This window comes from Protomyctophum bolini (assembly GCF_963924005.1).
Source record: "Protomyctophum bolini genome assembly, chromosome: 14".
Taxonomy (NCBI): Eukaryota; Metazoa; Chordata; class Actinopteri; order Myctophiformes; family Myctophidae; genus Protomyctophum; species Protomyctophum bolini.
This window is the reverse complement of record NC_137875.1, coordinates 42,036,534-42,061,531: the sequence shown is the minus strand read 5'-3', so window position 1 is coordinate 42,061,531 and position 24,998 is coordinate 42,036,534. Positions and strand designations below refer to the sequence as shown.

General features: G+C 43.4%; 1 protein-coding gene across 5 annotated transcripts in view; it reads left to right on the top strand.

Moving 5' to 3' along the window:
* The first annotated feature begins 6,339 nt into the window (after positions 1-6,339).
* Positions 6,340-24,998, top strand: part of ccdc88ab (coiled-coil domain containing 88Ab) — a 109,325-nt gene continuing 90,666 nt past the window's right edge. For all 5 annotated transcript variants that reach the window (XM_080781757.1, XM_080781756.1, XM_080781758.1 and 2 more), the window contains exons 1-3: positions 6,340-7,095; positions 7,221-7,321; positions 23,369-23,477. In XM_080781757.1, coding sequence (XP_080637883.1) covers positions 7,033-7,095; positions 7,221-7,321; positions 23,369-23,477 — 273 coding nt within the window. In that variant the 5' untranslated portion in view covers positions 6,340-7,032. The remainder of the gene's footprint in view (positions 7,096-7,220; positions 7,322-23,368; positions 23,478-24,998) is intronic.

Sequence of the window (24,998 nt, the reverse complement as noted above, 5' to 3'; positions counted from 1 at the left end):
CTACTATTTTTCAAAGCATATTTTTATACATTTGGCAACTTGTGAAATAGGACATTCTGCAAAATGTGTACAATTTCAGTACTTAAAGGAGCATTCAGTGATTTGGGTGATTTGGAAAAAAAATCCCGGTCCGCCCCGGCCCCCGGTAACAAGATGTGCACGCAACAGGCCGCCCCCCCGCTATGTAAATATACTTTTGTACTATTGTGGTATTGCTACTTTTACTTAAGTACAAAATGTGAGTACCTCTTCCACCACTGTTCTAGGATTTCTACTTTTATGTTGCAATTGCGTTATTATAGGGTACATTGAGAGCTCATTATAATAACCCAGTGTTGTACAATGTTGCATTGCTTTGTCTTCTAGGGAAATACACCTTTGGGGAGGATCTTATTAAACCCTGTGAGTGCTGTACAGATACATCAATTATCAATCAATGGGTTGATCTGTCCATTCTTAAACCCTCATCACTTACAGTACATTGATTCTGTGACACAAGTATTGGTTAGGCTTTCTGGGCCGATGCAGAGTTAAAGGGCCATACAGCCATCATCAACGCCATTGTCTGTTCACAGCTTCGGCCATATATATATTATTCACAGACATAATTGTACAGTACATTTGTTCTGTTTGTGGCTTTATGTTTGGAGCGTGCACAGGCTATTAGCCATTGAAATGTTACCAAACGGCAAATGTACCTGAATACTGTAAGTAAATCAACGTTGGCGGTGTAGTCTATCATGCCATTACTATATATAGGAAGGCTCTGTTTTGTATGTTTTGTAAATAGACTAATGCCTGGCTGGGACAGACAAACAGACGCATGTTTAGTTTTTAGATTGACAGATAGCGGGGTTCGAGCTGGGGTGCCCGTCCTGATGATGGCTCAGCAAGTTCTTGTACCGACCGTACGCTCCTTGTGAGTCCCGAGGACCTGAGTTCTGTGTCTGTCTTGCATGTCTTCCGTCTTTTTTGTCATGTTTATCCAAATAAAACATAAAATGCCAATAAAAGAAAATAAATACAAAAATAGATGTTCTTCAATGGTTGACAGACACCTCACATTGCTCCCATGACCCGATCTCTCACTGAGGTGTCCATATAATTGGATTTCTCCCGTGTCAGATGTGGATGGCCATAAAGCTATTTAGACGAATGCTGGACAACTCACCCCGGTGCTTGCCCGTTTTTCCTCCCGGAAATATAAAAAGATACTCCTGTGGAATTGACCCTATAAACAATGTAGTATTATTTAGTATATGTAAGGTTTTGCCCACTCAAATGGTACCTCGTCAGATAATCCCCACATATCCTACAACAACTTCTGTGAACAGACTTCACTGTAGTAGCTTTTCATAAATTATATTTGTACTTAGGCTGTCTGCTGTCATGAAAGTTTATAGTTAGAGAAATACAAAGTCCAGCCGTCTGCTGTCCAGCCTCTCCCACCCCTCACTGGGGGAAATTCTGGGAGGAAAACAGAAACGGGGTGAGTTGTCTTGTTACCATTTAACCCATTCTGACCTGAGATCAGATTCATACGAGGTTTCCACTGGACACACACTGGTCTGATGAACCCATTCTGACCTGAGATCAGATTCTAAAAAATGTCAGTCGTTCTTCGATTTTTCAAAAATAGCAGACCTACAAGCTCATAGCGCGCCACTCGGTGGCGCGCTATGAGCTTGTAGATCTGCTATTTTTCAATAGCTAAAGCATAACATGATGCCAACACCAAAATGGGTGCCCGGTCAGAATGGGTTAAACAGCTCACCATGACTTGGAACTGGAAAGCATAACTGCCTTTGTTTGTCACCAATGTCGTAATTACCTTTTGTTGTATTGCCAGGTTCCGTTCCAAAATGACACATGGTGTTGGTAAAGTCTGTCAGGCAGTCTGCTGACAAAATCAATTCATTAATTCATACATCACATACACAACTTGAATGTAGATTTGACACAGTTGGCCTTATTGTTGTTTGTTTATCAAGATATTAAGCACATTAAAGATTGGGGGAATGTGTTGAACAATTACAATTTACATTGAATTTAGGCATTTATTATCCAGAGCAAAATTGTAGTAGTGGCATGAACCGTAAGGGTAAATGGTCAAGTAAATATAGCACAAATAAGTTTGTTTTACGAATCCTAGCATCCATATTCTGGGGTGTACATTCTGTAAGAATCACACCCGTGTGAAGTGATGAGGGCGCTAATATATTAAAGTCTAAGTCACGTTCATTGATTAGGTGATGAAATGGTGACGAAAAACAAACTGACAAAACAAACATTACAAGAGGACAAGATGACGTAAATTTTCCCTTCGTTGTCAATGGCGTCTTTTAAAACAAACATTAAACCTGTAGCCTATAGGAGGGGCTAGCTTAATAAAGTCTGTGAAAGCTGCTAGTCCAAAAGGACGAGGGGACCGACCTAGCCAAAGGCAAATATAATTTCCCTTCCGTTTTGAATCATACATCTTCCACTTTGTCCATTTGTGTTCAGTATGCTGTCAAAGAGCACAACCACCATATGACTTGAACATGTTTCTGTCATTTCTGTTCTAGTTTATAGCGTGCTGCGTGCCACATTATTCTGCCCACCAACTATTCAAAAAACAGCATGCGTTCATGACTGAGTCAAATCAAGATGCTTGTGGTGACTTGTAAATACCAACACAATAACTAAGAGGAAACAGTCATACCCAAGACACAAAAAGAGAGGGATTCATCTGGGTTTATCTAGCATGTTTAGAAAATTGCTAATCTACAAGGTCACAATGCATCACGATTTGAAGAGTTGTGAGATTCTTAGATATATTTCATACAGTACTAAACTGTATAAAATACAGTTTAAGAGGTTAATGCTTGTTTTGTAATAGTAATCCAAATCTGCAAAGTAGCCTACTGTAAGAACTACAGTGACTAGAACGGTAGTAAGAAGTATCAAAAAATGTACATACTCAAGTCTATTGTCTAAGCATGTGATAAAATAATGATCACTGTGTTTACTCCCTTGTCCTGTGCTTCAGTAGAATCTATATAATCTGATTAAAGATTGATCAACAATGATTGATCACTGTTCATTGAGCAAGTACCCCGTGAAAGACAATGGCCCTGGTTATGTATAGGGATGGTGGAGTTCTCCCTCTTAAACCAAAAGCGGTTGTTCAGAATTCTATTGGAATTCAACGGTTGGTTTGGCTGCTTCGATGGCTGGCTGCTGCGAGCCTATATAATCTCTGAGTCACTGGGTGGAGGTTGGTGATGCTTTGTGACTAAACAGTGTGGATGCATCCTGGATAATTGACGAACATTGACGAGGAGAGGCATGAGTATACTTTCCGTTCAATAGAAGGTCAATGAACCCCCTGCACATGCATGCACGCACGCACGCACGCACGCACGCACGCACGCACGCACGCACGCACACACACACACACACACACACACACACACCCACCCACACACACACATCTCTCATTAACCCTACCTGTATCTCTCCCTCTCTCTCTCTCTCTCTCGCTCACACACGCATACACAAACACACACAAAATGCTACGCATCTGAACCCACCCAGTAGTTGAGTAGCTATACAGATTGTAGATTCTTCTCACCAGCAATTATGTTTCAGCTGATGTGAATAAGCAAGCTAGCACTCCTGGAGTTCTGAAAGGTATTCATTATCTGCCTGTGTTTAGTTAGACAGTTGAGCATGGAATGTCACTGTGTGTGGTCTTGTCAGTAATATCACTGTAACGTCCTCATATCAGCAGAGAATTCAAATGCATGTGTATGAGCCAAATGGGTAATTTAGTGAGTAAAATAAATGCTGTGTAAACTGTAAACCGTAAAGCCTCCATTTTAGCTTTTCATTTACATTGTAAAATATATCTGATTGATTGTGGCATACAGGTGGCCTTTTACAAGTTGTGTTAACATGACATCATATATTATCTGTAAAAAGAAAACCCATCTTGAAGAGTTTAATGAGAGGTAGGATATCCATCCATCCATCTCCAACTGCTTATCCGTAGTCGGGTTGCGGGGGCAACAGCTCCACCAGAGTGTTCCAGACTTCCCTCTCCAGAGCAACATTAGTGACTTCCTCCTGGGGGATCCCAGGACGTTCCAAGGCCAGTGAGTCAATGTGTTTCCTCCAACTGCGCCTTGGTCTGCCCCGGGGTCTCCTCCTAGTGGGACGTCGAGGACCTCCCTAGGGAGACGCCCGAGAGGCATCCTAACCAGATACCCAAACCACCTAAGCTGGCTCCTTTCCAGGCGAAGAAGCAGCGACAGGATATCATGTGCAAATGAACAAAGTGTAAAACTCATATCTTTCCATATGTGGTTTTGAAGACCTCCAATCCAGCCACCTCCAATTGGCAATCTGCAGGTGGATTCAACACCTCTTTTCACATAATGCATCTCATTTATGGGCACATTTAATGATACATTTTAAGCACTGCTTTATTTAGATACAAGGGTGCAGAGAGAAATTGAGTATAGAACGGGAAAATGACACAAACACAGGCCTCTGGCGAGAATCGAACTGGGTGGGTGAGGATTGTTCCTATAACAGAAACAGCCATGGAACCACTGGCTTTTCCAATACCACCCCAGTACACACCTATAGGGCAGTGGTTCTCAACCTGCGGTCGGGACCCCACATGATATATATATAAGTATATATATATATATAATATATATATATATATATTTTTTTTAAGTGAAATATCCCTTTAAGGACTTTTAAGACCGTTTTACTTTCAAAAGTAATCAACAAACTATACTATAAAAACTGGTCAAACATTGGCTAAATTATCACATAATTTAAGAAAGAGGGCAAAGATTGTGACATTCGGTGATCTACAAGCTCACAATATTTATCTGTGGAACAGAGTCAAATACAATGTAATGCCTCGAGTCCTACATTCCAATCAGGGTTGGGCGGCCCAGTTGAAAATATTTTGGGGTGTCACGACAGTCACGTCACAAACAGGGCTTTCAGAAGGTAGCTCTCCACCACCCAGCTTAGACGTAATATAATATTGTCTAAACTGGGTGACATAGACATATTGTATAGCGCTAGTGACCACATATTACATTCGAGCGTTTGCATAAAATGCAATGGCAAATGAGCTGAGCTATCACATACTCTGCTTATCTCCAAGTGCTGCTGAGAGTGAATTATGCTTAGCGGATGTTTTTTTCACGTATAATAATAATAATCCATTGATTTTCCCTGGGCCGCTTTGAGATGACCCATGTCCCCAATTCCCATTTCAGTGACTGTATTTTAATTAGGTATTTGGTTTTTCTGACCTCTAACCCCTGTTCACAAACACAGTCATTAATCAGTGGTTGATTGTCTGTCTCTTTATCTCCCTTACTCCCTTACTCGACTCGATGACTTTGGGTTTGTATAGGCCCTACTCTTCTGTCTCATTCCCTAACGTTAATGCATTTCTGCTGATAATCATAGATTTGTATTTATTGCTCGTATTAATTCCTCATAAGAGCAACTACGTATTATCCTTCTACGTATTATTATTCACCTATTTGTTTTGTCTAAAAACAGTTTTGTATGGTAAAAAGTGGTCTCAATTCAATCCAATAGGCCCTATGTCCTGTCCAAATCAATCACACGTCACATTATTAACATTTACATGCTTACATGCGGAATTAGTAGTTGATTGTAGATGAAGCTGTGAATTGTAGCATATTTAATTTTCTTTTCTTCCTCCAGTGTCACCAAATCATGCTAGAACATGATATATCAGAATTTGTGTGAAAAATACTAGGCATTGATGGTGTGGTTGTCAACCTCTGAATGTAACTGTTAGACCTCTGGAGAACTTCATAATTTATCCACCAGGTGTCAGTGCTAGCCGTTTTGGTCGCCGTGCTGAAGCTGCAGTTTCTCTTCTAGGCACGCTGTTAGGCTACTACTAGATATGCTATCTATGACTATCACACATTTATTTAATTTTCGCAAAGTGTAGGTCGACAGCATTCAAACAGTCATAGACTATCTATAAATCAATTTAACTATCTTAAGAAATGTGTACCTATACTTGTCCAAATCTAAATGTCAGTGCCACACATTGTAATGATCTAGAAGAAAATGTTAAATAATGTATCGCCATAATCGCCAGTAAATCGGTGAGAGAGAGATCAGATAGAGCTACACAGAGAGTGCGGTGGAAAGCCTGGTGAGGCGAGGTTACACAGAGAGAGAGAGAGAGAGAGAGAGAGAGAGAGAGAGAGAGAGGCGGTTCTACACGTCTATCGTTCTGCCCCCAGTCATCATCTGAACTCAGTCAAATCTGCAGTAGCCGACTAGCCGTTGCGTTGGTCTCTTGGAAAGGAGACAGTGGAGGAAACGCGGACACAAGAATGAACACCGCATGAGGAATATCCAGCCGTTGGTCGTCATCGCCAGGGATTAAAACCATGGAGCTTTAATTAGAGCGATATCTTCTGATTCAATTCTAAAAGGATATATTTTTTATTTTGCCGCCCTGCTTGAATCTATAGTCTGCTAGATAGATTCTTCTTCCAGGATGTTGCCTGGTGGATTTCCTACTGTACCGCAATGGCTCCGCTTTTAGTTTAAATAAAACACCATTTCGGCAGGAGGTCTCTTGTTGTGTGGTCGAACCTTGTAGGTAGGTCAACCACGTTCGTGCAGCCGCAACGCTGGATTTGTAGAAGTCAATGGTGCTTTCAAGAAAAATGTGACTCCGTGCCCTTCATAATAATTGTACCTTTGGCACTGGGATCAACGAGAATATTGTGGATTACAACGTGGCTGCATTTGGAAGAAACAAAGCGGAGGTCCGTCAGTGATTATTAGCTTTTCCTGCTCTGTCAAAATGAGTGTGTGTTTAATTGAATCAAACACATGAGCGGATTTTAACCCAACGCCGTGCCCGGGGAGGAGGGGGACGCTACGGAGGAGAAAAAAAAGATCTCTGAGCATTTTTCCCCCCCATCTGTAATTCTGTACAAGAGGCTGCACTGGAGAATTATGGAGAACGAGGTTTTTACCCCTCTGCTGGAGCAGTTTATGCTCACACCGCTGGTCTCATGGGTAAGAGAGCCCCCATAACCATTTCAATGTGTTTTTAAGCCCACTAATTAACGACACGTGCCCCCTGAATACCCTCCATAGAGTATCGGGCTGATGCATATCTCCACTGTCCTTTTTATTTACAGGCGAAGACAGTCGGCCAGGTGACGGTAAACGATGGTAGCCATCTATCAGAATATATGGAATTAGTGGATGGGATTTACCTGAACGAGATGATGCTTGAGATGTAAGTATTTAAGAATGAATCTATTTTTCTATGTCTCTTTGTCATCTATTAGGTGTACTGCCTGTACAGAAACAATGGACCTCATATTGGGGTCAGTGGTCAGGTCACACTCTCAGACACTTTTACACACTTATTGTTTGAAACCACTGGAGCTAAGACTACAGTCTACAAGACAGCCTGGGCCCAGTGACTGCAGAGTGCAGACTTCCACCTAAATGTAATATAATAGAAATTATGTCATGTCAGAAGAACTCCATCCCGTTAGGGTTATTTGGAATATTGTTGGATTAGACATTTTTTTGGTAGCCTAAAGCTTGTTGCTTTAATAACCTCTCTACCCATATGGGCTGCCATTGTATATGCTACTGCTAATAGCATTAGCTGGAAGGGAATTCGTCCAAAATCATCAAGATTGTGCACTTGGTGACAACCCTTAATACATGTTAGTTTACAGCCTGATCTTGCTTTTGGAGCCTTGCACTGCGGCCATTTTCAGCAGGCAGCTCTGACAGCTTCCAGTTGATTGCATGGAGCAGTGTCATTGTCATCATCGCCTCTCCCCAGCCAGCTGGAATGTCACAATGTCAAGTGTCATTTGCAGAAAACTGACTCCCTGCCACTGGAAGATGCAGCTGCAGTCTTTTTGATTTACAAAGTGAGAGGGAGAGAAGCTGACATGCATGTTTTTATATGGCTTTAGTTTTAGATGATATCATTCTGGCTCTCCAGTGTGTGACTGACACTTATATGTTGAATGGTGGACAGTTTTCCATTCCTTTGTCTGGCTGCCGTTTGTCACAAGCACACCTCTGCTCACATTTTTCCCATATCGGCACTCCTGCTAAGGTTTATGCTGGCAGTCTCTCTGTTGTGGCAAGATAGCCCAATCATCAAGTCCTACTCCTCTCCCATTTGAATTTAAACAAATCTCATAAATTATTGTGTTTTCATAGGCCATGGGGTTAAAAGGCTACAACAATTGCATATGTGGTGAAAATCAAGGTTCTTGTGTTGATCCTTATCTCCATTTTGAATCTAAACATATATGGCAGTTTTGGCAGCCGGTCACTCTTTGGTACCGTTGTATTTCTGTCCTTTCGGAGTCTACTGTCCTGAGAAATGTTTGTGAACCAATTGGGTCAGGGTTAAACAATATCAATTTAGGATATTGCGTTGTTTACTACAGTGTCTGACTTGACGATCAATGTCAAATTGGGGACCCAGTTGATGCTGTTTGAGAAGTATTGCCCATGTCACACCCGGTCAGGGTGTAGGATTCCCACACCAGAGTATGACATAATACCAAAATGTGTTCCATGTGATGAATGCCACAGACGAAAAACAGTCCAAGTCCACACTATTGATCCATAATGTATAAATGATAGATACGGGTTCAGGACAACGAGGCCTTTTCGTGGAGGGGTCAGAATGAAATTTGGACTTAAGACTGTTTTTCGTCTGTGGAACTCATTATTGCTCTACTATCCACTGGTCATCAAGTCAAAGGGCAGCCATAATATTGTCGAGACTCGAGAGGCTTAGGGTTTTCTTTTTGCAGCAAGGAAACTGTCTTCAGATTAGGCCTACTGAGATGAAAGTGAAAACATATTAACACCTAGCACCGGTAGCTCTGATTATTGCACTGCACTGTTTGGAAAAGCAATTTACATCTTATGCTTTTAGAGAGAAAATGTTGGAATGGAAGAAGGCATGTGTATAGGCATGTTTTGTGATCCACTCATCGGCGGATGTGTGCCTCGTGAGATTACATGTCAAGTGTGTTCTAATCATCGTGTTGGACAAAACTAGTTAAATTGAACCCAACTTGAAGCATAAACATATCATGGTTCCCCCCCCCCCCCCCCCCCACACACACACACACACAGCTGTTCATGTCTAAACTCCCATTCAATAGGAGCTCTGTCTTTATCTTAAAAACACTAAAACAAATGGGGTTTGTGTGAGAACCTTCCTCTGTGGTCAAATTTAAGCTGTTGTGGGTGGACTGATGCTAAGAGAACAGCCAGCGTATAGCCCAAGTGAACTGTGCCTACTTTATTTGTCGCCTGGCAGGATGTTAGGGATTGCCAATCACTGTGCGTGTGCGTGCGTGCGTGCGTGTGTGTGTGTGTGCGTGAGAGACATTGGTATATGCAAGGTTTGTGTGTCAATGCGGCTGTGTGCTTGCGTGCCTGAATGCTGGTTTGGGGGTTTTGGTGTGTGTGTATGTGTGTATGTTTCGGGCAGCTGTTGGCAGTCATCTTGCCCTGCCAGACTCTTAAACAGAAGGCTTATTGTCAGCTGTTTTTTTTTGGTTGGTTAGACTGTTCTCTGTCTGCCTTTCCCTGGTTTTACCAAGGTGACATAATGATCACCCACCTCTGACTTATTGAACTAAAATAGAACAATATTCACTACGTCCTCATAGTTAATTCGGTTAACATTTCTATTATTAACAATATAGCTTTATCAGTATGAATTGGAATTCAATCGGCATCATAAACTCTGCATTGTATGACGTTTAAATACAATTTATTTAATTATATCAGTGCAACATTACATTACAGAACCATATGTAAACAGCATTTTAAAATATACAAATACAAATATTTAGTGTACTAAGTCTACAAACCACGTTAGTAGAACTGATGAGCCAGGTATATTCTTGAATTGGTGATGGGTTAGGATTATACACTGTTCTGCCTACCAAAAATAATGTGTTTTGTCGGTTGTAAATCTATTACATTTTATTTACCATGTGCCAAGTGCTGACATTCAGCCTGCGTGTTGATTTAGTTCACTTGGGTTAAAATGATTATGCATTTATTCATGTTACCAGTTGATATGCAATTATGCATGATAGGGGGCTTTAGGGTTTAGAACATTCACTACGAAATTGTCCAAGTCTTCGCCAGAATAATAGTAGTTTTCAGTGATTGCATGACATTTAACATGTTCTTTTCGTGTAACCGGGAAACACGAACAAAATGAATTGCGTGTCTGAATTCAATGCTGAGGCTGATGTTTGCCATCGCCTGTGTGCAACAGCTGTGCATGATTCATACTCTTAATTTAGAGCCGAAGAAAAGTCGGTTCGGCTTTGTAGAGCCTACAATGTGACGTCATTTGAGGTTCGGGGGGGGGGGGGGGCGGGTACCGTCCTAAAGTCGGCTCTTCGGTGCTACTGAAATTTTCTGACGAGCCGAAATCATTTCGGCACTACAGCGCCGAAACAGCTGGTAAAATAGGAGTATGAATCGGCACCTTAAGGGTCCCGGTTTGAGGGGCTTTTGGTCACCCTATCCATGTTAGAATGAAAGCAGCATGCTGTGGTTGTACACCTACAACATCAAGACACAAGTGAACGCAGCAGCATTGAAATAACTCTCCAGCTCTGTGTCATTAAAAACAGCTTAGAAACTTGAGGCCATGCTTTTAAATCTCCACTTTGAGGAGTTGAACTGTAAAATCGCACTCATTCCAACGCATGCACGACGTGCATTGTGCACGCCATGCAACACACTCGTTTTCAAACCACACTATCGTAGATTGTGTCTGTTGTGATAGTTGCCACCAAGCTTCTTCAGATCGATATGGTCTTCTTTAAAGGGCAAGACCACTTTGAGTTGTATATTTACCTTGCCATAATGTAACTCCAAATGTGTGGACAAGGAATACAACAATAATTGTGCCATTGATTAGAAATTGATCATTCAAAATATGCTCCTCATTGACTTACATTGTAGGTCCTATGCTGAAACGGCTCTCAAAGTCACTCTTAACATGTAAACCATGTTGATTCAGACAATATAGATTATAGAACACCACCAAACCCAAAACATGTTTTATAATATATATTCTTTTAATAAAAATGTTAACTTCCTGAGATCTGGATCCGGTTCCACATATCCATTCCAGGGTTTCTTCCTAATAAAAATGGCAAAATCTCACACACACACACACACACACACACACACACACACACACACACACACACACACACACACACACACACACACACACACATTATACTACACTATATATATAAAACACCCCATAGGCAACTGGGTTTGGTGATGTTCCATATTGTCTGAATTCTGAACTACACAAGTTAACCAAACCTCTACCAAAGTGGTCTTGACCTTAAAATAAGATGAAGGTGCCAACTGCACTTAATTCCTTGAAAAAAGTTTTTCTATTGATGCCATTCATTAACAATAATGTCTGTGGCTAAGACATAGGCATTTCCCCCCCCAGAGAGACATGCACATACACAGTCATACACACACACACACACACACACACACACACACACACACACACACACACACTTACTTTCGTTCATTGACTAGCAGGGGAGGGGATGTTGTGTGTGGGCCATGTGTTCTATAGGGTTGTGCATCATGAATGTCTCTCTGGCTCTATCGGAGCCACTGACAGACCTGAGACGGACAGAATTGGCATCAGTTGTCCGAGAAACAGCAGGGAACGGGGAGACTCCAGGATTATCTAACGGTTTGCTGTGACCCAGATGGCACTACTACTACCCACCCCCACCCCCCCCCCCCCCCATGACAAACCCAACCTAGCCAATTAGGTTGCCTCCCCCAACACTGTCGAGACAATTGGTTTCCAGCACGAGGGGATGCAATTAAGTTTCTGGTATGAGTGAAAAGTGTCTGGCTAATTCTCCGCTCTTCTGTCAAAATCCCCTGACCTTTTTTTGTGTGTACGGTCACTCAGAAACGCCGGTGTAACTCTAGACTCATAACGGCCATTGTGCATTTTAGAAAAAAAGAGCAATTCATCAGATCTGGATTAAATGTATCCTGGGTGGTGGTTTATCAAAAAGAGGTTATGAGAAAAGCCCTGCACACACTTTCTATGAGATTGGGTTTGAACTTAAGAGCAACTGCCCTCTGATAATGCAGGGCTCCTTCAGAACTAGAGACATTCCTATGTAGAGGAAAGCATGGCTTGTTACGAAGGTCTGTTTTAACGTTTTGTTGTCCTGTTTTGTTTGTTAATTGTCCCTTTGGTTGAGCCTTTTGCATACACGGAAGGAAAACTCCAGATTCACACTAATGATATACTGTATAGATGAAGCAATTTATTTAAAACAAATCAACTAAGCCAACACATGTATTGTTCAGCATAAGCTGTTGGTAAAAGCACATTCCCTTTTTTGTTCAGCTTCAGGAAGATGCATTTCAGTGTCAAGTTGAAAATGTTGTTCACATACAGATGAATGGACAACTACACAGAAAACAAATGGCAATGTAAAAATGTAGCTTAGTTCTAACCCATTCTGGACGGGAACCCCTTTTGGTGTTTTAACTATAAGCATTATGTTATACTTTAGCTATTGGAAAAATAGCAGATCTACAAGCTCATAGCACGCCACCGAGTGGCGCGCTACGAGCTCGTATAGGTCTGCTATTTTTGAAAAACCTGTGAAAATGCGGCACAAATCTTTGAATATATATACTTTCTGAAGACAGTTTTTTTTTTCTTTGTGGCCTAAATGGGTTTTAAACATAAACGGGTGACAACATTTCTGTCACCCATTTTATGTTTTAGAAGCTACATTTTGCTGATGTAAGGTAAAAAAAAGTTGAATGTCCCAGAGAAGAGGGGCTTTACAGACGGTAGACAAACACAATACATACCCTACAATACATCATACACGATACCAGATCCCTATCTCCCTCACTGTCACAATGAATTATGGGAGACACGATGACCTCCAGTGGTTATAGTTTCTTTAAAAAAGCAATAGCAGAGGGAACGGACATTCTGTATCTACTGTCTATTAGTGCTACCATGGGGGAGACTAAACCTCTGCCCTGGATGGAACTATCTGGAACTCGCATGTAAAGGACCATAACGATGGTCTCTCCGTGCCATTGAGGTGACCCTCATGTCATACATGTACTTAACCCCTTTTGGGGCGGGAACCCCTTTTGGTGTTATGCTTTAGCTATTGAAAAATAGCAGATCTACAAGCTCATAGCACGGCACCGAGTGCCGCGCTACGAGCTTGTAGGTCTGCTAATTTTTGAAAAAAAATCGAAGAACGACTGACATAGAAACATAGCTTTTTCAGAAAACTGTCATTTTCAAACGGACATTTTTAGAATCTGATCTCGGGTCAGTTTTGTTCTGTTTTTGTAATGTGGCTCCTATAGAGCGTCGCAGTCTCGCCCCCTTTCAGAACAACGAGTGGCCCAGGAAATGATTCTCCATTTATTTTCTCCATAGGCTTTTCCTAAAGTATTTATTTAAAGACTGTTACGCCGCGGACAAAGCCAACTCGGATCGTGACAAATCATGACAATGAACACAATGTTTTGGGCCGATCAAATAATTTATAAGAAGAAAAACAACAAAAAAAGTGTTGTAACCTGCCGTTTTTTCCTACTTTCTAATTATTTGTTTGGCCCAAAACATTGTGTTTATTGTCATGATTTGTCACGACAAGAGTTGGCTTTGTCCACAGCGTAAACGTCTTTAAATAAATACTTTCTGAACATGTCACGGACGCGACGCGTTGTGAGCTTGTAGATCAGCCATTTTCAGCACACACTTTGTACGACGAAGAATAAATCAGGCATCAGTGCTCTTCACTCACTGGGAGGGAGATTAATGTCTTTTGTTGGCCGATCATCATGTATGGACACAGGCTACCTCCTCGATTCAAACATAACAAGCTTTGGAAGCTATTTTTCGTGGCACATTATATTTTTAATCAAACAACAAGTTTACCTCCTCACTCATTGTTTGGGTCGGGAGCTTACGGTCTATGGTCGGGAGTCGGCTGTCTGTGTAGATCATGACTGATCATCATGCAGTTAGATATGCGCGCTGCGCTCCAGTGAAATTGTACAGCTGAGAAAGATTAGTTCATTTGTGTCGGATAAGCTGCGTTCAGACCTGAATATATATATCCGCCTCGGTTCGTCCAGTTTGTACCGCGGCAGGTCGCGCTGCGCCCGTTTGCGCAATTCTCGTCTTTGCATTGACTTTGTATGTAAATCGCGCCGCTCTGAGCATCCAAGTCTGAAGCGCTTTTTGGCTGGTTTTCGTGAACGATCGTTCTTTGAACACCGGGGCGTCAGGCGAACGTCCAATGTTTTTATCAATGGAACGGGCAAGCACTGCGGGATGGTTTTTTCCCCCCACCACTCATCCTTCCAGCAAGTCGCACCTGTGCGACCTCGTTAAATTTTAACTCGCACGTTAAAGAAATGAAGTATCATATGCGACCTATTAAGTCGCACGCTGGAGCCCTGCGCTACAATATTAACGCTTCAGAAGAGAAATAGACGGTCGGACAGACTAGGCTGTAAAAACGGCAACGGCAAAAGCTGGGTTGAAAACCCGGAGGTAAAGTGAGTGATGTCAGAGCACAGGCACAGCTTTAGGCGTGAAGGGAACTTCCGCATACGTCACGGTCTATGACTTGGCCACCCACGTCATAGACACCATGGCTCTGATAGACACGGAGGTATAGGAACAGGCGCAAATGAAGAGGTTGAATGAATCATCATATCATATTAATTAATTAAGAGGATTGTAGGATACGCCATAGAGCACAGAAGTCTGACGTCACTTTCAGTAGAGGGCGTCAGTCCCCAGGTTCATGTATTTGTTTAGTTGCATTGAAATCCCCATTGAAGCGATTTTAGATCGCCTCATATAACAACTGTGTTTGAAAAATAAACATGTCACCCCGGCCGCTTCACTCATATGGATATGAAGAATCAACTGACTGAGAGAAAACGCTAATGTTACTGCTTCTGAATTAGTTAGATTTTCGCTAGAAGCAGACTGTATCATATATGAGTGACTGACTGTTGCAAACGATACAGAGACACCTCCCTAACAATAACGCCGAGACAGCTTGTTTATTTTTGGAACGCTTATAGTAGACGATATTAAGATCACCCCATGTTATTCTCCATAGAGAAATTACTTCCGCGAACCAGGGGAATCGTCGGGATGAGCGAGTTACGTCAGTACTTCGGTGCTCTATTGATATGCCATAGATGACTGATGTCACATGATGGATCTGATCATCAGCTCTGCAATCGAGATCCCACAAATATGGGACAATATTATGCCGACGACTGTATTTCCATATTTAGTTAGATAGATACGATACTACGATAGGTCATTATGTTAGTTGTCATCGCCATGGGTACTCTGAGAACGGGTACAACGGGTACTCTGACAAGATGTACAACGAGCACAACAGGGTTTGCATGAACGGCATTCCCAACCGGCATTGTTCCCTATACTTGCATTGCCCCGGGAGAGTTCAGAGTTCAGACAGACGTCCCCGGTCTAGTTGGTTTCATTTCCAAAATAGTGAAAATAGCCAGTCAGTTCACAAGTCGGATATATAGCAACGCAATTGGCATTATGAGCTGTTTTATATATATTTTTGTATTATTTGTCGTGTGACTCTTTCTGCTCCTCGTGTCACCTCCTGCACCTCTCCCGTCCTCTTTTCTCTCCATCTTTCACTTCGTTCCCAGTCGGCATTCTTCATCTCTTCACCCGTGCATCTCTTTCACGCGGCTGTGTTTTGTCCTCTATCTCAGTGGTTCTCAAATGTTTTAAATCCAAGGGACCCCCAGTTTGATATGCATTGATATGCACAGACTCCAAATGTAATCCTTTTTAATGTGTGGGACCCCCCCAATCTGCACTATAATCCTAACTCTGTTTGTGTACAAATGGAACCAAATGCAGCCTTATGGTCCCATTTTATTTGGTTCAATTCTTGCCTCCTTTTGGTGTTAGCATTATGTTATGCTTTAGCTATTGGAAAATAGCAGATCTACAAGCTCACAGTCTACAAGCTACGAGCTTGTAGGTCTGCTATTTTTGAAAAATCGCTTTTTCAGAAAACTGTCAGGATGTAGAAGACATTTTTAGAATCTGAACTCGGGTCAAAATGGGTTTTAACCACCGTTCTAATCTTATTCCTCCCAATCTCTTGTTCTATCCGTCCATTCCTTACCTCCATAGCCCACCCCACTCCTCCTATATCTCCTACTGTTTTCTTTGAGCAGCATGCTGGTGTCTTTGTTGTCTTTTCTACATGGGACTAGGTATTTACAACAGACCTATTTGGGATTCCGCAGCTTGAGAGAAGCAGCAGCTACTGTCTGCTGTGCTGCTCTCTCTCTCTCTCTCTCTCTCTCTCTCTCTGCCGCGGCCTTGTGGACCCCCAGTCTTTTAACGTCAAAGAATCAAACATTAAGCTCAAGGTCAAACATTAAGCTCAAGTTAAGTTGTTGTCAGCTGAAAAGGGTGATGTGGTTTATCATGGGGACCCCCATGTTGAGAATCGATGATGTAATTCGATCTCGACTTGGATGTGATTATGCGAATATGCGTATGACCCCATAGGACCTCTTATCTAAACTGCTTTGTCATGCATGTGCAGTAAGTTACGGACTCACGTTTGGAAGACGTGCAAATCCCAAATATATCTATGGAGAAAAAAACCCCCCAGGAAAATCATCAGATTAAAATCTGCAGATAAAGTTCTGGTGACTGGAGAGGACACACGGATACCACACGTGGTCGTCTTGCTCTCAGCCATTTGCGGGTCTATCTTTGTGTGAATTACAGGTCTCCCAACAATCCCCACATTCCTCTCTGCTATTCGGCCGTTTTCATCTCGGAAACACGCGCGCACTTACGCGTGCGTGCACGCACGCACGCACGCACACACAATCTCACACTCAAACCCACTCCACCCCCTGCTATGTTTGGACAGCATGGCTGGCTTGCAGCCTCTCTATCCCTAACGCGTGGCCAAACATGCTCCCTTATTGTGTGTGCGTGTGCGCGCCTGGGCACGCAAGCTGACCCTAATGTACCCTGTCATATATAGGTTAGTGCGACGCTTTTACTCAGTCCAGCCAATCGAGGACAAGAGAAACGCCCCTTTTTTAGCCGCGGGCCTCTGTATAGTAGCTTGCATTGACTATGGATGACAGCACTGTCTGACTGACTGCCGTTGCTGACTAATTGTCTGTGTGTGTGTCTGGCTCTCTCTCTGGTTTACAAGCTGACTCTGTCTATATAGTATTATCATATCATATATATCATCATTACATTGCTTGTTGTACAGCAATTCTTAAATGCTTATAACCCAGCATCCTTTTCCCGGGGGCAGAATATTTGCCACGTTACTTGTGACGTGTCGTGACCTTGAAGAGCTGCAGTTTTTTCCTGAAGCAATAGCAATTTGGTGTCTGAAAGGAAAGTGTCGCGTGCTCTGTGCGCGCGCGTGTGTTTATGTTGAGGGAAAATGAGCGAGACGTAGCCAATGGGAGGTGAAGGATTAGATTGTGTTGTTCTTCTTATGGCTGTGTTTTCTTGTGCGGCGGGCCGGCATGCAGCCATGCTATTGGCTCCCTTGCTGCATAGCAATGCGGCCGTGTGAATGGCTAACTCGTCTCTCTCAGTCTCATTCTTTCACGCTTTTAGCCCTCATCCTGTCAGGATTACAGCCCCCTTTTAGCTTTTTAATTGAGGGGTTAAATCAGACCCCCTGCGTGCGTGCGTGCGTGTGTGTGTGTGTGTGTGTGTGTGTGTTCAACTCATTCTCAACGGTATAAAAAAAAATCAATTATTAGCTTTATTGTTTTATTAAGACTTGAGTTATTCGATCTGTTGCTATAGGCAATGCATCTATAGTTCCAATGGATTCCATGTAGATGGCTGCAGGGTTATCTGGTCCTGAGAGAAACCTAAAGGTGTTGTCAAACATACCATATAGTGCTAGAGCACAGATGCAGACACGCTATAGGCACGCACGCATGGCTGCACCTGCCCTACACACCGCATGCATGCTTGCGCGCACACACACACACACACACACACACACTCACACTCACACTCACACTCACACTCACACTCACACTCACACGCACACGCACACGCACACACACACAGTGTAAGATTCCCTCCCCCCATGAGTTAAATGACCATGATATATAGGTCGGACTCATTGGATGTGTCTTGTAAGAAAGATACATACAATAAAGCAGGATTTCCACCCATCAGGGTGACCAAAAAATACCAAGTGATTTGACAAAAAAACCCTTAAAAATGGGAAAGTGACTGTAGAAATACACTAGTAACTTTCCTTTTTATGATCAGTACTTTATTTGGATTTTTTTTCAACATGTAAACAAATCAAAAACACGAGCAAAAACAACATCGACAGAATACGTATGCATGGACATCATGATGTATAATATGTCAGCACAAAAACACAATATAAAACAAGGATAGACGAGATAAACAAATGCATCTACCGGTAATTAAAAGTTTAAATGAGTTTACACGACCGTTCTTTTTCAGATGGTCCTACTGAGTGAAAATGAATTCAGACTCTAGCATCCATTCCCAATCCTAGACCACCGTTTCCCAAACACTGCGTCGGGACCCGTTGGTGGGTCGCAGACACATTGTCGTGGGTCCCCGCCCCCTTAGGCACAAAGCGACGCGTTGTGAGCTTGTAGATCGGCTATTTTCACTAGTTTGGGTTCCCAGGCGAATTTATCTTATCTCTGTTTTGGGTCACGGGCTAAAAGGTTTGGGAACCACTGCCCTAGACACTAGACGTGGTACTGAATAGGCCACTGTGCTCGTTTCCATAATGGGCCCGTTCAGTAAGGAGATGATCACAGGCCATTGCAGCCTTATTGGTTAGTTTGACTTTGAATGACCACTATTGCACTTAACTCTCTGAAGACGCTCAACCACAACCTTTAGCTATACATTTAGCCCTGGTGTTCGTCTCGTTGGGGGCACGTCGTCATTACAGGCAGACGTTTAGGGTCTCTATGCTTAATTCATAGGCTACTCCATCGTGCAGTATGTTAACGGTGACTCGTTGTGAGCTTGTTGATCGATTGGCTGTGTTTGCAGAGCATCGGTGGTGTATGAAACGAGTGTAAGTGGTTCACTTTTCACAACATTCCCCCATCAAGGCATATATTTTTTATGGAGGGACAGACAGTAAGGCTGACAGGAAATGGGGAGAGAGATGGGGGGGGGGGGGGGACGACGACGGGACGACACATGCAGTAAAGGCCGTCGGGATCGGGAGTCGAACCCGCGGCCACACTGCCAGACTGGATTACCAGCCACGGTGCCTGGACCGCTGAGCCACGGCCCGGGCCAATGTCCCTTTGCACTGGTTAATAACAGTCAATTATTAGGAGTGACGAGGGAGGACAGGATCAGAAATGACTATAAAGTTGAGATGGTTTCTTCTTTGGACGTGTGGAAAGGAACGATGCGGGGACGGGGTACACTGGGAGAAGGTTGCTGAAGAGGAAAGGAACGATGCGGGGACGGGGTACACTGGGAGAAGGTTGCTGAAGAGGAAAGGAACGATGCGGGGACGGGGTACACTGGGAGAAGGTTGCTGAAGAGGAAAGGCCAAATGTATGTAATATGTACAGTATGCATGCCGTTGGCATATTACAGTCGGCAGGAGTCGCCGAAAACGGAACCAGATGGAAATGGAAGCAGGAAGAGGAAGAATCGCAGTCGGGTCACAACATTAGGCAAAGATATTTTATCATTGGAATATCAATACAGCAAGAATAAGAAAGGTTTGCAATGGATACACACTTAGTCACTTGCATGCAGTAAATATGTCTGCCCGGATTGCTTTGGATAGGAGAGAGTGGAGAGATTGTGATGTGTGCATTTTGGAATGTCTCACTGCAGGGCTCAGTACAACATGTTGACACCCGCGCAACGGCATCAGTAGTCACGCCACACTCCCCAGAGACACCTAGGGCGATGCAGTTATACAGTACAATGTTCTAGTAGGAGGACATCTCTCTGAATCTGACAAACCGGTACAAATAGGAGATCATATTCATCCAGGTTCTTTCCAGCGGGCTGTGATGGGGGGGGGGGTGACATGCAGTGAAGGCCGTCAGGATCGGGATGCAATTCATTATTATCATTATCATTATTATTATTATGTACTTTCATGTTTGATGCATCCATATTTACTGAATTTCGACCTTTTGGATGTCTCGGGTTAGATGGGACCCAGCACAGAGTTTATTCATGCACCACCAAATCAAGCTATCTATTAACCGTTTCAATCCCAGCAGGCCATCACGTATTCTGGCCTGGGGAAAACCTTGGCAGAAAAGACCTGATCTACAAGGCTCACATCAGGTCGCAGCGCTCAGCAAAGATGTCTCATGAAGAGTGAAAACTGAAAATACTCTAAAATAGAGGGATTCTGGTAAACCTAGTATATTGGTTAACCCATTTTGGGGGGCGGGAAAACCCTTTTGGTGATTTAAACATTATGTTATAATTTAGCTATTGAAAAATAGCAGATCTACAAGCTCGTAGCGCGGCACCGAGTGCCGCGCTACGAGCTTGTAGGTCTGCTAATATACTGTATATTCTTTCAGAGCAAACGTTTTTAACTCAATTCTTTGCTTTTTTAATTTCGAAGTCAGGCCTAAATGGGTTAAGTGATTGAAGTACACAGTTCAGTTCCATTTTTATTCAAGCTGGTTCCAAATAACATTTGGAATGTACTTCTGTACAATATCACCACTTCCCTGAATGGTGCAATCTCGTTGTGCTTCCTGTATGCTTTCTGGTTATGAGATAATCATTATGGGAACCCATTTGGTAAAAACAAAACATTCATTTCTTTTCATTTTTTTTTGCCTCTGAGGGCACCACCTTTTTTGTGTAGAGACAGGAAGTGTGGATTATCAGGTGTGGATAATCGTGAGATTTCCAACGAAAGCCAGCCAATCGGAATCACGTATTGGAACTAGCCGTTTTAGGAATATAAATCTACATGCAGTCATGCACTAGCAATGGATCTGGCATTGCCCATGTTAAATAGGCATACAAATATGTACAGTACGTGTATGAATGACGGTACAGATGCCATCGTGTCTATTGAAGAAAATACGGCATGTTTTTTTTGCCAGGTGCTTGAAATGTGCCTCTTTCTTTTTTTTTACCGGGGCCATCCGCGTGCTTTCGCCTTGTTTTTGGAGCTTTTTGCGCCTTGCAGTTGTTTTTTCTTTTTACATTCAGACTTACTAACGGACGTACCAAATAATATTATGACGTTATTTACTCTGGATAGAAAATGGTGGTCATGGTGTTGCCATCTGGAGACTGAGGGCTGTATTTTGCGTGTCTTAAGTACCAGGTCTTATTCCCTAACTTGAGTAAACTAAAGACCTGGAGGCGTGGTCAATGCTCTTTGGCCACTCAGAATAGCCAAACAGCATTGATCACGCCTCCAGGTCTTTAGTTTACTCAAGTTAGGGAATAAGACCCGGTACTTAAGACACGCAAAATACAGCCCTAACTGTACTGTGACAGTTACTATTTCCAGTGCTGGAACATCCAACCTAGATCTGTCCTGGAGTGAGCAACATGACGGGAGCATCTGGAGGTTGAGGTTGCATGCGTAAATCCTGAAAATGTATGGCATACACACTAGTATATACTGCATGGTTGGGGTCGGGGAATAGGGGACATGGAGAACAGGAGTGCTTGGTTCTTTAGGGACGTTGACGGATGCACATGGGCATAGGCTGTATATGGACGTGGCGTGCCATCGTGTTTAGGCTGTTTTTCCGCATTGGCGTATGGGTGTGCCATGCTGCGTTTTGTCCATTTTTGGCATGGGCGTGTGTGTGTGGATTGTGGAAGGCCATGTTTGGTCGGTTTTGCCATAGACTCAAGGCTCATACATACATAGTCTGGATTTTCGGTGGTGAGGTGACCACCGAACTACTACAACATGACGTCACGAGCCGCGGTGAAGAGCAAACCACCGCCCACCGCTCCAGCCCTTCTCTCTGTTTTTACTCACCACCACCACCGCTCAACGTTATTTCAGCTCCAGGTGGTCAGCTCGCCACCGGAGCGGTGGTGGTCACCTCACCACCGGAGCGGTGGTGGTCACCTCGCCACCGGAGCGGTGGTGGTCACCTCGCCACCGGAGCGGTGGTGGTCACCTCACCACCGGAGCGGTGGTGGTCACCTCACCACCGGAGCGGTGGTGGTCACCTCACCACTGTGAATTCCAGACTATGAATAGGCCTTTAGAAAGGTTAGACGCCTCCTCCAGCTCTGGGGCGTGTGTGTCTTATGGAGGCCGTCCACTACTGGCCAATCACGCGTCAAGCGTGTCTTTTCCAGGACTTGTCAGAATCACCACTTCCTCCTCGGTGACATCACTTTACAAGTCCCAGAAAAGACGTGCTGTGATATTTGGCCAGTGGATAATTGGCCAGTAGTAATTGGCCAGTAGATAATTGGCCAGTAGTCACTTTGAGTGCGGCCTCCAGTGTGGTATAGGCCTCCATAAGATACATGGTGTCTCCAATGAACTGCTGTGGGGGTATGACATGGCATCTTTAGGGTGGCACAATCCGACCTGGGATGTGTGGACAATGAATGAACATGCCATTTGAAATCATTTTGGGGCGGGAACCCCTTTTGGTGTTTCAAGCATCATGTCATGCTTTAGCTATAGAAAAATAGCAGATCTACAAGCTCATAGCGCGCCACCAACTTGACATAGAAACATAGCTTTCTCAGAAAACTGTCAGGTTGTAGAAGACATTTTTAGAATCTGATCTCGGGTCAAATTTAAGGGGGTGTGCATAGCGATTTATTGCCTTTCATGCCGGTGCGCATGCAGCCTGGGTTTTGTGGCCAATCCAACCAGTAGAATTTGCTCACTTCGGGTGAAAATATCTTTTTTCCTACGTGGAACGTGATTGCCATTTGCCAGAGACTTCCACAGTGGCAGTATACCTTGTACCATGATCTCCATCCCTCCCAGAAACCCTGCTGGTGACTGTAACTGTATTGATATAGCACTGACGGATGTACAGTATGCCATCTAGAAATACAGCATGAATTCAGAACTGTTCATATCCATTTTCTCTATGCTGCGTCACAAAACAGTTTTGTTAACAATATTCTGTTCTTTTTCAGAAATCCAAAAGCCAGCGTTCAGAGGACCAACAAGAAAGTAAACAATGATCCCACGCTGCGCATCCAGAACCTCACTATTCTCATCAGACAGATTAAAAGCTACTACCAGGTAACCTAAACCACATCATGTCATCGTGCGTGTATTATTTTCAGGCCTACCGTGATGTTAAGATGAGACATTAGTCCTGCCAGTTAGTTCACGTTGAGCGTTTAAGATTTTTATCGTTTTTATCCCAAATATAGGACCTGTGTGATTCATGCAAATCCGTTAAAAAAATGTTTGGGGGGGGTGAGGGGGTCTGTGGAGCCCGAGCTCGCTGCCCGGAGAATTATCTGACAGACTACTCTCGTGAGTCACTAATGATTCTGAGCGATATTTCTGCTTGCATCTGGGCGGCATGATGTGCGCAGCCGCTGGTCGCTCCGCGGAAAAAAAACCTGTTTGTGTGGACTCGGCATGAATTTTGACACACTGTCTGTGACTCGCCAGTCGATCCATTAGTTTAGCTGCTACAGTTAGCATTAGCAACGTTAGCACTTTGCGTTATACTGTCTGTGGTGTGGACGCGCCGGCGTCAGTTTCTCTCGCTGTGTGTGTGTGTCTGTCTGTGTGCTCGTGTGTGTGCATGCATGCGTATGAGTAAATAAATAAAGCGTGTGTGTGTGTGTGTGTGTGTGTGTGTGTGTGTGTGTGTGTGTGTGTGTGTGTGTGTGTGTGTGTGTGTGTGTGTGTGTGTGTGTGTGTGTGTGTGTGTGTGTGTGTGTGTGTGTGTGTGTGTGTGTGTGTGTGTGTGTGTGTGTGTGTGTGTGTGTGTGTGTGTGTGTGTGTGTGTGTGTGTGTGTGTGTGTGTGTGTGTGTGTGTGTGTGTGTGTGTGTGTGTGTGTGTGTGTGTGTGTGTGTGTGTGTGTGCGTGCGTGCGTGCGTGCGTGCGTGCGTGCGTGCGTGCGTGCGTGCGTGCGTGCGTGCGTGCGTGCGTGCGTGCGTGCGTGCGTGCGTGCGTGCGTGCGTGCGTGCGTGCGTGCGTGCGTGCGTGCGTGCGTGCGTGCCAGGGCTTATACTAAATGGATATATTAAAAACGAAAACATGCAGCTCAACTGTTGAATAAGGAGAGGATGTTACTCTACATGTCTTAAATTGACTAAGGCTAAAATAATGAAGTAAACTGACCCTGTTGACTAAACCATCCCAAAACATTTTATTTGTATTATAATTCATTATTTTGCCAGTGAATATAATTTTCTATTTTACATGATGTGAAGAGTGAAAAGTGTTTCTTTAAATCACACCTGTGTGAAGTGACCCTTATCATCATACATCATCCATTCATTGTCATTTTTGTGACAATGAATGTGTAGGATTGTGTAGGACAAAAATAGCCGATATATGACAATTCATTCATTGTCAATGGCATTTAGGACACAAATCTACTGAATATAGGAGGGGCTAGTGCTCCTCGAGGGGCTAGTGCTCCTGTTGGAGTAAATTAATTGTTCTATGACTATCAGGACATGAATGTTAACATCTTGCTCAATACTGACTAGATTTGTACTGATTTAGTAAATAATCATCTGTCATTTTTGAGTGGTGCAGCCACTCAACCACACTATAGACAGCTACAGTATGTGTCC